Source organism: Pocillopora damicornis, chromosome 9, assembly GCF_964200805.1.
Source record: "Pocillopora damicornis chromosome 9, jaPocDami1.2, whole genome shotgun sequence".
NCBI classification, from domain to species: Eukaryota; Metazoa; Cnidaria; class Anthozoa; order Scleractinia; family Pocilloporidae; genus Pocillopora; species Pocillopora damicornis.
This window is the reverse complement of record NC_142678.1, coordinates 6,427,223-6,444,652: the sequence shown is the minus strand read 5'-3', so window position 1 is coordinate 6,444,652 and position 17,430 is coordinate 6,427,223. Positions and strand designations below refer to the sequence as shown.

General features: G+C 37.1%; 1 protein-coding gene across 1 annotated transcript; it reads left to right on the top strand.

The window, feature by feature from the left end:
* The first annotated feature begins 7,592 nt into the window (after positions 1–7,592).
* LOC149039841 (adhesion G protein-coupled receptor L3-like) lies at positions 7,593–15,402 on the top strand. The gene is made up of 17 exons (XM_089183193.1): positions 7,593–8,700; positions 8,802–8,861; positions 9,238–9,436; positions 9,661–9,768; positions 9,966–10,035; positions 10,599–10,689; positions 10,813–10,862; positions 11,432–11,558; positions 11,652–11,755; positions 11,851–11,953; positions 12,143–12,289; positions 12,375–12,499; positions 12,939–13,005; positions 13,169–13,251; positions 13,889–14,009; positions 14,398–14,445; positions 14,571–15,402. The coding sequence occupies exons 1-17, from the start codon at positions 7,891–7,893 to the stop codon at positions 14,769–14,771; spliced, it is 2,514 nt and encodes an 837-aa protein (XP_089039319.1). The 5' UTR covers positions 7,593–7,890; the 3' UTR covers positions 14,772–15,402.
* Positions 15,403–17,430: the final 2,028 nt, after the last annotated feature.

Here is a 17,430-nt window from a genome sequence, read left to right as displayed (position 1 = left end):
TTGACGGTTTTCTGTAACAAGAGTTTACTACCCAGACGCATTAGTGCGAAATAAAATTATTCCTGGTTCCCAATCCTTGACATCAAAAAAGTTATTGCATGGCTAAAGTTATATTGGGAAGAACAGTGCAAGGAGGGTATTAAATAATGGGGGCTGTTTCTCTAAGATACCATGCGACTGGGAACTCTATAACTCTATAAGTCAGGCGTTGCCAGAAACATTTGCTCATAAGATAAGGCGGAGAGAACGATGGAAAGGCCCCTTTTTTGTATGCATTCCAAGTCATCTCTTGCTTATTGAGGCGACAAGGTTTGAAAAACTGGAACAGCATATTCATTAGTTCACCTTATCCAGCTGGTGTTAAGCCTAACTAGGCAGGCCTTAAAACATTGGTGCATATTGTTTACCCGGGGAAATACGGTTGAGTAGAACCTTTCTTTACCACCATCCAAGGAAGGTGGCTGGTTGTAATGTTTCCAAGTAACTTAGGGTGACCCACAGCTCATGGCATTCTCCAATCCCGTGGTGTGGTTTAAATAGTTCTTATTGAAATATGTCTGTATTAATGATCCTTCAAATATTTCTGCTGGTGGTCAATTGGCCCAAACGCAGCACGCGACCGAGTATCCCCCAGCTGAAACTGGGCGATATTCCCCAATTTTCAAAGCCTACGTCCACCGCGATAAGTCTTCGTTTCAAAATTAATTCAAGATGAGTGAGGGTTTGTGGTTGATAAAGAAGAAGGGAAATCTTTTTTTTTTTTTCATTAAGTCGTACCTGAGAAAACCCAAAAGAAAACATCCTGCAGTAAGCAGGGAAAATATGTGCGGATATCGGAAGCTGTCCGCGGACATTACCTGTTCCAAGATGCAAACAATTCTCGAGAGCGAAGCTCTAGGAAAACTGTTTGCCGATTAGTCAAATTAAAAAAATGCTATTGTATATATATATACAAATATACCTTTGTCAAAGCAAAGCTAGAAATTTTTGTTCTGAAATCAGTTCCTTTCGGAACAACCTCTGATACCGTTGTATTTTGGATATATTTCCATAAGAGAGCATCATGAGGAGCTAAATCGGTAAACATAAGCTAGAGCCCCAATTTGGTGCTCTGAGGAAAGCCCGAACGGGAAAGGCCTCATGATAGAAACCAGCTGCCACGAGTTTAACTCCGTGGAAAAGGTCAGATAGTGCATCTGTTATCCAGTTTATAATACTAACTGGCGATTCTGAGGGTCTTTACCAACGAAATGAAACAGTTTTGTTCGCACAACAAACCAAACTCAATTCGTAAGTAGAATTCATGGAAATCCACTACATTTTATAACTGCCTGTATTCTTTAGGTCGAAACAGGAGGGAAGCAGCCACAAGAAAACAACTTTTGTCTTTGAAATAGCTTTTCAGTAAGTAGTTTTTGCCATAACCAGTTCGAATTGAGCTTATAACGATAATGTTTTGGAAAATAGAATCAAGGGGTTGTGCTATTCAGGAAAGGCAACAGCTCCAATCAAGCAATATGGATCAAAATTTGTTGCAGGGGCTATGACAGTGACACAGACGGTGAGAGTGACAGTGCTGTAATACTTATAATAATAATAATTTATTAATATAGCGTTATTTCTTTGGCTATCCAATAGCGCTTTACAACGACTGAAATCAACTAAAGTGCTTGAAAAAACCCAACTGGCAGGAGGCAGATCAGTTAGCCATTTACATAGTGCAGCCAAGGAGTTTAACTCGGGGCGACCGAGGAGGGTGGAGCACTTGAACTTAGGACCACAAGATTATAAGTCTAGCACCCAAACCACATAGCCATGCCGCCTGCCGTGGCATCATTGGCTTTGTGACCCAAGCAAAGTAGCTTAACGCTTATTGGTTAGGTCCCGACCCATCTGTAAATTCAGGTCCTTGAGCATGTTCCTTTTGCATTATTCATTTCATAAAGGAAGCATGGTGTCGGTAGTTGTGGACTTCTCTAGAACACTGAACACCGAGTAGAGTCGCGGTCTCTAGAGAGGTTCCTCCCGTCAGGGATTTTGTCAGGGTGGGTTGGTTTTTGAATGAAGTGAGAGTTTTGAAACCCAATTGATGTTGAACTTTTTTAAGTTGTTGATAGCTCAAAAGTGACTTCTTTCCCTACTGAAACGGTAATTTTGTTAACAAGAGGAATTAGGTGCACTGAATACGTCCCAAACGAGACAATCCAGTCATTACATATTCCTTTCTATTGAAATCAAAGATCACCCTGGCAATGCATGTTAAAAGCTTTCAATCTACTATTTTAAGACTTTACAACTTGTTCATGCCGATTCAAATAAATTCTGCGATAAGAAACAATTATTGTTTTTTTTTCTTCTTGATTAGACGATCCTTTTCAAGCCTATGAGATAAAGATCCTACGCCTTAAACAATAATTTCGTTTGGAGTAATTACTACTTCTTCAAAACCTTTTTTTTTTCCAAAAGGAGACGATTCTAAATTTTTAGTGAGGTAACGCCACTTTAAAGTGAATTTGTTTTTCCTTTCGAGTCTGTATCTGACAATTGTTTAGAGTTAAAAAAAGAAGCAATGATATGGTGTTTTTCTAAACACAGTTCAATGGTAGTGGCAATGCACAATCAATTGTTGATGGGAAAGTCGGCAAAGCATCTGACGCACCATTAATTTTTTTGATCAAAAGGGTAAGTAAACTATGGAACAAAAATGTCTACCTAAGCAATGACCCATTGAAGACGACATTGGAACATTTTGGTGGATTATTTTAGCAGATTTTGACTCAATCAAATCCTGGCTTATACTTTTCCTTTCAAAAAATTGCAAAGATTTGGGACCAAGAACGTCGTTATTTTTTATTTCACTGTATGCTAAGTATATCAAATTTAAATACAGCCCGCGACTCTATTCATATTCGAATAGTTTTGGCAGTAATCTTTGTCACCTTTCGAATAGGAGAGTCCTCAGTTGTTAAGAAAGATGCTTCCAGTTTTTAAATAAACAACGCATACGTACAAAGATCTTTGTAGAGAAGTAGTCATATCATATAATTTCCCTTGAATATCAAAACAAGGGCTGAAAATCCCATGGAATCTAGCCAGAACGAATGACCTATTCTTCAGAAATATATAAGGCCTCTAGGTAGATAAGGTAGATTTTAAGACCTTTAGATGAGAAAAAACCGAAATAAGACATTTGTCATCGAACCAGGTCGATAAGTAAGGCGAAGGAAAACAATAGGATTTTTAACTGCTTTCATATTAATCGTCAGTGCACTTTCATGGCGATGTTGTGTGTTTAATACTTGTTCTTTGTGCATTATATGTATAAGAGGTGTAATGGTCAAAAACGCACGCGCCGTTATCTTTATTACTAAGGCGTCACAGTCCAATTTTTAAAACTTAGGCTAGCCTAAGATTTTAGCCCCGAATTTTTGTCTCTGATATTTATGGAGCTTGGGACTAGTTCGCTTTATATAGCACAGAAAGAGCTTCGCGTCACTAGCAGTTTAAATGGCGTCGATTGAAATGTGTGGGAGAAATCACAATTTAAGCTTGAGCTACGATGACTTATTTGGAACGGTTGAGGACAAACATGCTATCAGTATCATGTGGATTTAGAGTATGTAGGATCCTTTTTCGGAAAAAAAGAAAAATATTACGGTAAAACTCTAAAGATGTGGTTTCCGTTTATGAAAACAGAGGTAGAGTTTAGTCCGCGTGCACGGCCGTGGTTGTTATGACAAGTTGTGTTAGGTCGTTATGGCGTCATGGCTTCTGCCAGCTATCGATTTCTCAGTATTCCTAAAGGTTCTTTTGTTTTTCGTTTCAGTTTATGGATGATCTTATCTCCTTGTTGAGAACAGTCTGTCGACTTAATGATAACGGACCGTCGATTCAGACAGTGTAACAAAAGCTTATTAAAAACTGAATTTTTGCGGTTTAATTTAAAACAATATTGACTAGGGCTCTGAGGAAATTCATCCCATGAAATTTCAAGTGACATTGAAGTAAATATGTTATTTCATCAGTCGCTACCTTCCACGAAGTGTCTTTTCCACATGTCTTCGGAAAAGGATCGAGTCTGATTTTTTCTTGCGGATTTTTCATCGTGAACAAGACTGCCCTTGTGTGAAGAAGCTAGAGTGCCCCTTCAAATCAAGCAAACAAACAACCGGTGGCTACAGCTGGTCGAGGTGTGTTCTTTAAAATTCTTACTACTTTTGGTGGATCGGTTTTTAATTTGGTCTAAGGAAAATAGTATGATTTGTAATCCGTCGAAATGTAAAGAAATTATTTTTCGCAAGAAAGGTTTTATTCGGGATAATGCGCAAGTTAATAACATTCGGTAATGCACGAGGCTGTTAAGTTTAGGTGTTACGTTTCAGAAGAAATTGTAAATATAGTGAACACGTACGTGCTATGTTGATTAAGGCAAATAAGTGTCTGTTTGTATTAAGATCTTTACGGAAGGAAGGTTTCAGTCAAGGTGAAGTAGACCACCTATTTAGCGCCTTAGTTTTACCAAATTTCACTTATGGTCTGCCCGTTTATGGCGCTATAGACTCAGATCTCACGGTCATACAAACCTTTATGGCCAGATGCTTTAAAAGGAAATACACATCTACATGCGAGAGAATGGACATTCGAGAACTTTTAGAAAAGGCAGATAAGAAGATTTTCAAGGTACGTTCAGTGGATCCCCATTGCCCGCTTAGTGACATCATTCCGAAGAAGAAAGAAACAAAGTATCAACTCAGAAACAAAAGAGCTCTCAACGCCCAGATATAAAGACTGACAGATTTAAGAATGTTGTTTGTAAATAGGCTTATCTTTAAATATAATCTTTGATCTTTGTATTATTTTATGTAGTATGCTTTACGTATGTATGTATGTATATATGTATATATATAATATATATGTGTGTGTGTGTGTGTGTGTGTGTGTGGGGGGGAGCTCAATGTTGTGGTAGCAGAGCTGGGTATAAGTGAAGGAATCAAAGAGGACGCATGGATTCTCTGTTACTCTGAGTTTCGCGCCTAAGCGCTCGTCAGACAGAACTTTATTGAATGAAAAACATACCATATATATACAAATTAGATGAGTTGCTAATTAATTCAGTAGTGTGATGATTTGATCTATGTGTGAAATAAAGATTCTATAGAGCTATTGTTGGCGGCTTGTGAAATTTGCTAAGTAAAACTTATTCTCGTGGCGGCATTTGGAAATGAGTTCTGTTCTTTTGTTTAATAAAGACGGTTTCTTAGCTCTAACTAAATAAAGTTTTTCTGTGAGGCACAAGTGGCACCGCTTGCTTTTGTTGCTGTGGGCCGGGGCGGTCGCTAAAATACTCCATTTTATTGTAAAATTGGTGTTGCTGTCTTTGAGCGTCCAGACATGCTTTTATAGTTTCGTGCTGTTTGAATAGTTTCTGTTCCGAAAAGAAAGTTTGTGTTGCGCGTAACGTTGCTTAACGGTTGTGTCATTTTCTGTTGCTACGTTGGCGTTGTAGACGACGCTTGAAGTGAGGCAGTTGTTTTTCAGAGGTCAGTCGATGTTTGTTTTTACATTCATGCTGAAGGGCGGATTAAACCAAATTATGTTTCTTTGTCTGTTCTTGCGGCTGTTTTGTACGGTGTGAGTTAGAGGTTTCTTGCGCTCAGTGTAAGTTAATTCTTGTCGTGTCCATTTTGTTTAAGTGCACTTTCTTAGTGTGATTTGGCTTTGTACATGACCTCCCCTCGTTTTTACGAGACTAACTAGATTTTTTTAATTATGAGACTTAATCCAAAAAAAAAATTTATACATGCTCACGCAGCAAGATTTTAATTGAACAGTTTTCCAATGGCACTCTTTGAATATGTAATTGCTTATTTGCCATCTCGTAGGTGTTAGTGCGATCCAACGCACGCTCAGCAAATAATTTCTAAAACGTATGTGCATGACTGCTGCGAGGTAGTTCTGCTCTACAAGTTTTTGCTTGTTTGGCTCTTTGTTTGTTTGTCTTTTTGTTGATGTTTTGGTGTGATTTACGATTAGTTTGTCATTTCTATATTTGCAACTGGTTCTTGGTGCCAAAACCATCTTCATCACCGGTTTTATCATTATCAGGATTACTACCGGCAACTCAGTCGTCAATGGTATCATCGACAGCAAGGTTATTGTTAAAGCCATCGTTATCATCAGTATCAACCGCAGCAGCATTTATTTTGTATGATAATCTCTAAAAACACGCTTTCACAAAAATAAATGAAAAACTGAAAATAAACATGGTAAAGGTATCCGAAAAATCTAGCCGTGATATCTGGTTTGTTACTTCCCAAAAAATTCCCAAAACGTCCATAAATATTAAAAGTTTATTATATATATATACATGTATGTATGTATGAATGTATGTGTATAAATTTGCAACATTGACAATATAGATGCCGTGAATTTTTCATTAATCAAAAAGTCTGCTGAGCATCTGTTGCTGGCTCGTTATAAATAAACATATGATGAGTATTGTCCGTACAATAGCAATCGTCGACTCAGAGATATGTACTCTTTCGTACCTCTGAAAATCCTTGGAAAAGATATCGGGAAAAAGCATATGTCGGCGATTGTGTACAAATTGCGTAACGAGGACTGCTACAGAAAGTCAAACATATCCCTGACTAAGATTGGATAGGATGCTCAGTGGACATTTATCTCGGAAAATTTATTTGCCTCGTTATTATATTTTATGCTGGGTAAGTATAATCTTTCAACTTTAAAGTGTTGCCATAAAAAGGGAGAGGTAGACGAAACCCGTCGATCTGACTTTCGACTTTTTCAGGTTTTTTATTCATTGACTTATTCATTTTCATTTTTACTCCTGTCATGTCTTGTTACCCGAAGCTAAATAAAACAGAAAAGAAAAAATATCCAGGTGGCTATTGATCACCTCTCTGACAATAAAACCAGACTGACACTTTATTTTGTTCGATAATCTCAAAAAAAACATACTTTCAAAGTATAAATGAAAAACTGAAAATAAACACGGAGAAGGTATCCGAAAAATCTAGCCGTGATATCTGGTTTGATGCTCTAAAGAAAGATAGCCATAATGAAAGGGTAATGGGTTTTGAATAATAATGATAAGGAATAAAGTGATTTGCTATGGGCCCTAGAAAAGATGGTAACGCTAACCAACATCAAGGTAGGCAGAGCACTGAAGTTCTGTTTGTTTGTTTGTTTGTTTGTTTTTTATTAATATTTATTCTTAGGGCCAAGGGGTAAGACATAGATGACCCTGAATCAAAATTTGGCATTTTTTTCCCTTTCTAATATCTCTTATTTGTTCTCGAAATTCCTCTGAAAGTACTTCGAAAGCTTTGAGTTTCGTGTAAGTTCGTTAAAGGAAATCGTCACGCTCCCTATAAAAAAGATAGGCAGGGCACTAAAGTTCTATTTTATTTTTTGCTTTTTGTGTTTTGTTTTGTTTTTTTTTCTTTTAGTTAATTTTTTATTCCCTGGGCCAAGGGGAAGACATAAATAACCCTGAATCAGAATTTGGCATTTTTTCCCCTCTATAATATTTTTTATTTATTCTCGTTACTAGAGCTAAGGTGCCTTAGAATGGTTTTATGGTAAAAACGGATTTCCAGCCCTGAGAAAATCCTCAATAGCTCAAGTGATAATCACTTGAGCTATTGATAATCACTGACAATCATTGACTAATCACCATCGCTATCATCAGTATCAACCGCAGCAACATTACCACCAACATCTCCTTTTTTGAGAGTGTCAGCAACAGCAAGGTCATCACCAACATCTTCGTCATCAATAATATTTAGAGTAGAAACGTTGTTCCCAAAACCATCTTCATCACTGGTATTATCATTATCAGGATTATTACCGACAAATCAGTCATCAATGGTATTATCGACAGCACGGTTCTTGCTAAAACCATCGTTATCATTAGTATCAACTGCAGCAGCATTACCACCAACATCTCCTTTCTTGACAGTGTCAGCAACAGCAAGGTCATCACCAACATCTTCGTCATCAATAATATTTACAGTAGAAACGTTGTTCCCAAAACCATCTTTATCACCAGTATTATCATTATCAGGATTATTACCAACAACTCAGTCATCCATGGTATTATCGACAGCACGGTTCTTGCTAAAACCATCGTTATCATCAGTATCAACCACAGCAACATTACCACCAACATCCCCTTTCTTGACAGTGTCAGCAACAGCAAGGTCATCACCAACATCTTCGTCATCAATAATAATTACAGTAGGAAAGTTGTTCCCATCTTCATCACCGGTATTATCATTACCAGGAATATTACCAACAACTCAATCGTCAATGGTATTATCGACAGCAAAGTTGTTGTTAAAACCATCGTTATCATCAGTATCAACCGCAGCAACATTACTACCAACATCTCCTTTCTCAACAGTGTCAGCAACAGCAAGGTCGTCATCAACATCTTCGTCATCAATTATATTTCCAATAGAAATTCTGTCAACAAAACCGTCTTCATTAATAGTACCATCATTAACGTTATTGTCAATAAGATCCCCACCGTCAAACATCTCAGTAGAGAGATCATCAACACCGCCCTCATCAGTACTAAAGTCTGTACCATTACCATCACCAACATTGACATTTTCTTTAACTCCATTATCGAGATCTTCTTCTAAATCACGGTTGAAAGAAATTCAGAAGCTGGTAATATACATTTTATTTTTTCTTATTCATATATCGTAATATTTTTAATTTTTCATGGAATTTGTGGTTTATATACCTAACCACCGTTTTCTTTATCTCAGGCAAATGATTCTGTTTCAAAACTCAGTGGCCTAATTGTCACCAGCAATAATTCCTTGCTGGTAGGTGATTTCAATAATAAAGTATAAAAGCCATTTATTCTAGATGTGTAACGAAATGCAACTGCCGGCTTCGAATGGATTTGTAAGTATTATAAAATATATATGTTGTAGGTGAATAAATATCCGCACGGCGACGGAAACTCTTTTGCCTATGGTTACAGAGTAATTGGTGTTTTAAGTATGCCGGACCGGTTGGTGATTTTTTTTTACTCTGAGAGGATCAGTGTTTTTTTTGTTGTTGTTTTTTTTTGTTTTGTTTTTTTTTTCAGGGATGGAATTTCCTGAAACATGGTATAACTTTTTCTATGATTATTGCCTTTGATTGCCTTGGTCAGTGAAAAAAGACATAAATACAATGCATTTTATGTACTTACAGGAGGCTGCAAATGTGTTTGGAAACTTCACCGTTAAATACCTGAACATCACCCATGGAAAAGACCAGCCTGGAGTAGACGAATTCAGAACGGAATCTATCTTTAGGGTGGCAGTTGCCTTCGAGAAGTTTGCTCTTAGCTATGGCAAGTACCATCTTAGTGGAACGCGACGTTCAGTAAGGATCGATCTCCGAAATATGTGTGAGTATGACCAGAAAGAAGGACTGAAGAAAGGAATGACGGACCAGTCCACTAACTGAATGGCTGAGACAGACTGACCTTCATTCTGACTTTCAGGGAGATTGAATGATTAACTGATTTATTGAAGGACAATGCAACTTGACTGAATTAATTTAGTTTGTTACTTTTATAATTCTGAATATCAATGTTATATTTACATTGAATATTTCCCTTTCTTTTGTAAGTCCTCGCTATTCAAAATGGTTACAGACAAAATGCAAGTGACTTCTATCTAGAGGAGCAAGAATGGCAAGCCTCTATCAATATTTCCCCAAGAAATTTTCGAGACAATGGTTTGTATACACCGCAGCTATCTTCCAACATTTAATACTCCAAGGTTCTTTGACTCATCAGTATCTTATTGAAATGCAACTTGAAACACGATAAACAACTCATGGCAACTTTATACCATCTTCGATAGAACGCAATCATTTTAAATTTGAGTTAACTGACTTCTGAGCTAAATGGTGTTTGCTTTGCTCCCTTTTAGGATCAGTGATAGTAGGATGTATGTACAAGGATCTACATGATTTACTCCAAGCAAAGTCTGACAAAATATGGTACGTGAACGGCTTAAATATCTAACATTATATAGCTGCTGGTGCATTTGAGAATATTCAAGGATTCATTCGGTTTTTTTACCCAGTCAGAGACTAGTTTTATCTATCCGATCAATCAAAGGACGTTTAGTCTTGAATAATATACCCTCCGTCCGTCTTATTAAAAAGCCCATCGATGAAAAATTTAAATAGAGGAACGTGCAGTGATAAGTAGACCCCACCATAAAAAGTACATTTAGCCTTACAGATCATGTTTCCTATCCCGCTGAGACGGACAAGCAAGAGTGAGCGAAGTAACGAAAACGATTAGTATTACTGCTTATTACTTGAACGTCAAACTTGAGGTAAAAAGAACCATTATAGGCGTTATGACTTAAGCGAAGTTTCAGAATCCCTGTTAGAGCTTCGCCGAGTTTGTATATGTCTAGAATATTTTAGAAATCTTAATTCGGAAACTGACATTTATGCTACTAGCTCGTCATTGCCCACGCAATGAATAGAAAAGTGACCGTTGTTTTTTACCTTTTGATTGATGTCTCATATAGAATAATTTGGTTATTTAGCCACGTGCAAACTAGGATTATCATGGCAGCTATGGATCCCAAACCTGTAAAGCTACAAGAAAATGTAATTTTGACGTTCAAGAACCTGAAGGTATTAACGAAAGCAAAGTTATATTCAGTCGGTTCAGTTTAGATCAGTTTCAATTTCAATGAGTTTAGGTTTAGTTGATGAATCGTTTAATAAAAAAGAGATTAAACTTGAATCAACTTTCAGAATGATCCAAGAGAGAAGCATTGCACATTCTGGAGTGGCCTCAGCGAAAGGTAAAATAGGAAAACAACTGACATCACCGTCACAAACAATATCCTTGCTTTTTTCTGAATTGGTTGAATTTCGAATCGCAAGGAATATTTAATATCATTGATCACACGATCACACGTTCGTGTAACGGTCCAACTGGTAGGAGCGGTCTTGAAAGGAAGTCGACAGACTGTAATTGTTGATAATAAATAACGTCTCCTCAACCAGAGTAGACGTCTGACCGATAAGTTTTTACAAGGTATCAGTGAAGGGACTGTACCTTGACTGACAATCAAGGTATCAATGAAGGGACTGTGCTTTGATTTCACCCCAAAGTACCCTTGTTTCTGGGTGGTGAACTCAAAACCCGTCAAAGCCAAAAGCCAAGCGAGACGTTGAAAAGACACAAATAAGCCATTTCAAGAGCAATCAAATTGATGCTGCTTACCGGCTCTGAATCTAATCTTCGATATCCAACCGGCTTAAGTGAATAATTCCAGTTAGTAGAATAAAAACTATATAGGATTTCATCTTATTAATTGCCTATTACTTTAAGTATTTAATGGTTTAATTATCTCATTCTATTTTTTAGTCAAGACGGATTTTCGAAAGATGGATGTCATGTAGTTACATCCCTAAGCAACACAGAAGAAACAGTCTGCAGCTGCAATCATTTGACTCATTTTGGTGTCTTAGTCGATTATAGTGGTGCCAGTGTGGTATTACGTTTTTCAATATTGCTTTAAGCATTGCTCATATGTTCGCTAAGTAGATAAAGATGTTATTCCCTCTGTTTCTGATTTGTTACACAGCTGTCTCAGAAGTACGAAGATACTCTGGAGATTATCACCTACATAGGATTAAGCCTTTCCATCATCGGAATGATTCCAACCATAATCATGTATTCCTTGTTCACGTGAGTAATCAATGTCAATTTTATTGTGCCTTTGATTGGTTGATACTAAAAACCAAATATATAGAAATCACCGTGGTATATTTTTCTTAAATTAGAGATGTTCATGAACCTCTCACTCAAATACGACTGAGTCTCGTCGCATCAATCGCAGCTGGTCAAATAAGTTTTCTCGCTGGAATGCACGCCTTGGATAACCCAGTGAGTAATTTCTACTCACATTCACAATAATTAATCTCGTCATAAACATTGTCACGCATTTTTTAAAGTTTTTTGGTATCTATTTCGAATCTGAAATTTATTTAACGAAATTGATAATAAAATTTTTAAAATTTATGATCAAAGTAAAAAAGAGAAGAGCAAGAAAAATGTTATTTTCCTTTTTTGCAGGCCATTTGCATCACAGTAGCAGTTCTTACGCAGTATTTCGTCATGGCCGCTTTCTGCTGGATGCTAGTGGAAGGAATCTACTTTTACTTGTTGATTGTGAAAGTTCACAACATCAGCAATAGGTTGATAGTGTATCACTTCATGGCATGAGGTATTGCCCTTTAATTATAATGACATTTATTATTGTTAGCGCTGATCTACCGTAATTTGAATCGGTTTATTGCTAATATAATTTGACGCCAACTTTTACCAACCCCCTCTCTTTGTGTGTGAAGGTTTCCCCATCATTATGGTCAGCGCTTCTCTCAGCATTGCGATTGGAAAAGGAGGGATTCAAAGCTACACCAGCAATGAATAGTAAGAAACAAAGTTTACGTCAATTTTACCTCCTGTTTTGCTTCCTCTCCATGATTGGATTGGTTTATCTCTGTTTTGGGTTTCCTTTTTAAAAAGAAATACCCTTAGATTTGTTTGTCGTTTTGCTCAAATCTGCCATTTCGCGTTTTTTGCTGACTTGTTCATTTCCTCTTTCGTTCTTTCTCTTACACTCCTTTTCAGCCTTCAAATATCATCATCTCTTTCATTCTTTTTTTTTTTTATTTTAAGGCAGCAAAGCGCACTATTTGTCTTCATCCCTCCCTGATGTTTGTTTGTCTTTCCCTTTTGTTTTATTATGTCGCCATTTTAGTTGTTCTCAATTATGAGCTTTGGTTTTATTTTCATTTGATTTGATTCGAGATTTTTTGCCAGTTTCTTGTTCCCTTAGCTTTGTCTTTCCTATTTTCTTCCTTTTAAGTTGTTGGTTGCCGTCAACGTATGACTTGATCTGGATATTTGTTACATTTCTGACGGCAACTGGAGTTGTAAGCTATGATCAGATTTTGCAAGTTAATATCAAAGCTATAACTTTATAATAAGATACTTGACATATAAGACATGCACGTTCCTTCATTGTCGTTTTCCTTTTCTTTTCTTTATATTTATTTATTGATCTATTTATTTTTTTGTTTTGGGTTGATTTTTTAGCTTAACAGTTTTATACTCGCACGTATCACAAGAAAGTTGACCACACTGCCGCAAACAAGAGCCAACAAGATTCTGCGAGTTCGGTTAGATTGAGCTTTATATTATTCCTTTTTTTTAATGTTTCGAAAGGATTTTAGTTGAGCGACTTTCCACTTGAGTAGCTGTTGACTTATCTTGCAGACATATTTGCCGATAACTTGATGAAAATTAGCATATAGATATGTCAAATATTAAATGACAAGTGAGGTGTGGTTTAAGGGTTGATATTAGCTATAGCAGGATTAAAGTTGAAGAAGGAGAGTATAGTAAACTCCCTATTAATTTTCTGATCGAGTCTTATTTTCTATTCTCTTGCCTAGTTTGATAATGATGGGCAAGCCAAAAATTAAAGTGGAAAAGTGAGAAATATGCACCATGTTAAATGGGGTCACTACCCTTTCCCCGCTCCGGCAGCGGCACTTGCATATGTATCCCATAATTTCAACATCATCTTGTAGACGACCTGACAGGCTATCTATGTAAGTTAAAAACTTTTCGAAATAGCGTAAAGTAAGGCTTCACGGTCCCCCCCCGCCTTCTCGTAACAAAGTTGGGGTAAGGTTGTGCCTGTACGTCCGAGGGTTGAGAGGGCTCATTTACATGATTTTCTGTTTGGTTATAACGATGAGAGCTAAAGTCATCTGAAAGCTCTGGAATTTTCTATCATTTGTCCTCTTTTAGACTTGGCATCAAAGTATGTGTTCTGATGATTCCCTTTCTTGGCATCACTTGGTTGTTTGGTCTCCTGTCACCTCTACACAAGGCTTTCGCCTACATCTTTACCATTCTCAACTCTACTCAGGTTTGCTGTAAATTTCCTTTAGCTTTGCTAATAAAAGTTAGAGACTTGAATACTCTTAACAAACGAAATAATTCCATCTATCAGTCAATCAATGTAGCAATCAGACCGTCAATCTTTAGTCAGTCCTTCCGCCTACCCATCTATCAGTCATTGCTTCAGTTTTTAAATTTTTTAAATTTTTTTTATCATTTTAATAGCCATTTTGCCGTTTAGCCAATCAATCCCCTAGTCAATCCCTCAACCATCTGTTTTTCTCCCTTCATAAACTTACAAGTTATTTTCTGCTGAGTTAATAACTGCTCTGTTCCGCAAAGATCTCTTTACTTGTCATGATATTGTGTTTTTAAAAAAAAATGACTTAATATCCATAATTATATTTGTATTGTAGGGTGTCCTGATTTTCATCTTGCACTGGAAACGTATGAGAAATAGCGAGGTAAGATCAAAACTAAAAAAAAGATATCATAACATTGAGCAAATCATTACGGATTGTGGCCCACCTGGATAAGCGGATTTTAGAACTCAGCAACTGATTAATGTAAACCTTATGTTTATTAACAGATTAGGGAGCGATTGGAGGGCAAAATTAAAACAGAGACGATTGGTCAGATTAAAGCTCGAATGAAAGCTCGAACGAACGCTGTTTTCCCATCTCCGAACGACAGAAACTCCCAACCAAAGAATGTAAAGATAAATCCAACTGATGGTGGTGCAGTATGGGCCACTAAATTGCACCCATCCAGCAAATATGAGTTAAAATAGGAATATCATTAAGTAATGGATTCAATAGGCGACGGGTAAAAGCCAATTGTTATGTATTATGATTTTTTTAGGCCACGATAATTCTTTAGTCGCAACTGATTAGTTTCCATTGTCCTCCTGATTGGTTGGATTGTTTTTGTAAATTAGAGAAAAAGAAAATAAGTCTTTCATGGAGCGGTAGAGGCTGGTGACGTTTATTTATCAGAGTAATTAAGTGATCCGGCCTATCGCAATCTTAAGCTGAAGTAAGTTAGAGAATTAGGTCTGAGTCAATACAACAATTAACCACTCGGCAATTCATCATCATTTAATTAGCTAAATATGTGAAAGCTAGGTACTTTACTTATATACAAATCGCAGCGAGATGCTAGATTACGTACATTTTGGGATAAACTTGTAGACATTATTATACAGTGCAAGATTCCAACAAGCTTTGAAAAGGTTATACTGTTTTCCATAGACAGGAAAATAAAAAAAATAAAAAAAAGAAAGAGACTAGGATTAGGCAAAGGAGGATTATGTAGGATCCGAATAATATGCTTTTAAAAGGAGAAAAAGTGGACGGTTGCCTGTAACAAGAATTTACTACCCAGATGCATTAATGCGAAATAAAATTATTCCTGGTTCCCAATCCTTGACATCAAAAAAGTTATTGCATGGCTAAAGTTATGTTGGGAAGAACAGTGAAAGGAGGGTATTAAATAATGGGAGTTGTTTCTCTAAGATACCATGCGACCGGGATGGGCAGAACTCTATAGGTCAGGCGTTGCTAGAAACGTTTGCTTATAAGATAAGGCGGCGAGAACGACGGAAAAAGCCCCTTTTTTGTATGCATTCCAAGTCATCTATTTCTTATTGAGGCGACAAGGTTTGAAAAACTGGAACAGCACATTCATTAGTTTACCTTATCCAGCTGGTGTTGAACCTTACTAGGTAGGCCTTAAGACATTGGTGCATATTGTTTACCCGGAGAAATACGGTTGAGTAGAACCTTTCTTTACCACCATCCGAGAATGGAAGCTGGGAGTATTGTCTCCGAGTAACTTAGGGTGACTCACAGCTTATGGCATTCTCCAATCTCGTGGTGTGGTTTAATAGTTCTTAGTTAATGATCCTTCAAATATCTCTGCTGGCGCTCAATTGGCTCAAACGCAACACGCGACCGAATATCCCCTAGCTGAAAGTGGGTGACATTCTCGGATATCACTCAAGCGATATTCCCCAATTTTCGAAGCTTACGTCCACTGCGATAAGTCTTCGTTTCAAAATTAATTCTAGATGAGAGAGGGTTTGTGGTTGATACAGAAGAAAGGAAATCTTTTTTTGTTGATTGAGTCGTACTTGAGAACACCCAAAAGAAAAAAAAGTAAAACATCCAGAAGTAAGCAGGGAAAATTTGTACGGATATCGGGAGCTGTCCGTGGACATTACCTGTTCCAAGATGCAAACAATTTTCGAGAGCGAAGCTCTAGGAAAATTGTTTGCCGAATAGCCAAATCAAGTAGAGGCTATTGGTTATACATACAGATATACCTTTGTCAAGGCAAAGCTGGAAATTTTTCTTCTAAATTCAGTTCCTTTCGGAACAACCTCTGATACCGTTGTATTTTGGATATATTTCCATAAGAAAGCATCATGAGGAGCTAAATCGGTAAACATAAGCAAGACCCCCAATTTGGTACTCTGAGGAAAGCCCGGACAGGAAAGGCCCCTTTATAGAAACCAGCTGCCACGAGTTTAACTCTGTGGAAAAAGTTAGATAGTGCATCTGTTATCCAGTTGAGAAGACTAACTGGCGATTCTAAGGGTCTTCACTTACGAAATAAAATGGTTTGGTTCGCACAACAAACCAAACTCAATTTATAAGTAGAGTTCATGAAAATCCACTACATTTTATAACTGCCTGTAGAGGTTTTATTCATCAGGTCGAAACAGGAGGGAAGCAGCCACAAGAAAAAAACTTTATCCTTGAAATAGCTTTTTAGTAAGTAGTTTTTACCATAACCAGTTCGAATTGAGCTTATAACAATAATGTTTTGGAAAATAGAATCAAAGGGTTGTGCTATTCGGGAAAGGCAATGGCCCCAATGAAGCAATATGGATCAAAATTTGTTGCAGTGGCTATAACAGTGACACAGACGGTGACGGTGACAGTGCTGTAATACTTATAATAATACTTTATTAATATAGCGCTATTTCTATGGCTATCCAATAGCACTTTACAATGACTGAAATCAACTTAAGTGCTTGAAAAACCCAATTGGCTTGTGGCAGATCAGTTAGCCATTTACACGGCGCAGCCAAGGAGTTTATCTCGGAGCGACCGAGGATTGGTTAGGTCCCGATCCATTCGTAAAATCAGGTCCTTGAGCATGTTCCTTTCGCATTATTCACTTCATAAATGAAGCATGGTTTCCGCAGTTGTGGACTTCTCTAGAACACTGAACACTAAGCAGAGTCGCGGTCTTTAGTGAGGTTCCCCCTGTCAGGGATTTTGTCAGGATGGGTGGATTTTTGTTGTCTTTGTTTTTTGGTATTTTGCTTTTTTTCTTAAAAAAGGTATCTTGAAAAAGGAAATAGTAATAAAAAATCCTTCAATAAAAATATAAAAAAAGAAAGAAATTTCCCTTCCAATCAAAAGCATTTAGAAATGAAGTGA

Excerpts from the sequence above, each read along its gene's own strand:
- LOC149039841 (XM_089183193.1), top strand. The coding sequence starts at position 7,891 with ATGGTATTATCGACAGCACGGTTCTTGCTAAAACCATCGTTATCATTA. Across the intron at positions 10,690-10,812 it reads TGACGTTCAAGAACCTGAAG|AATGATCCAAGAGAGAAGCA; the intron begins GTATTAACGAAA and ends ATCAACTTTCAG. Across the intron at positions 14,010-14,397 it reads CCATTCTCAACTCTACTCAG|GGTGTCCTGATTTTCATCTT; the intron begins GTTTGCTGTAAA and ends TTTGTATTGTAG.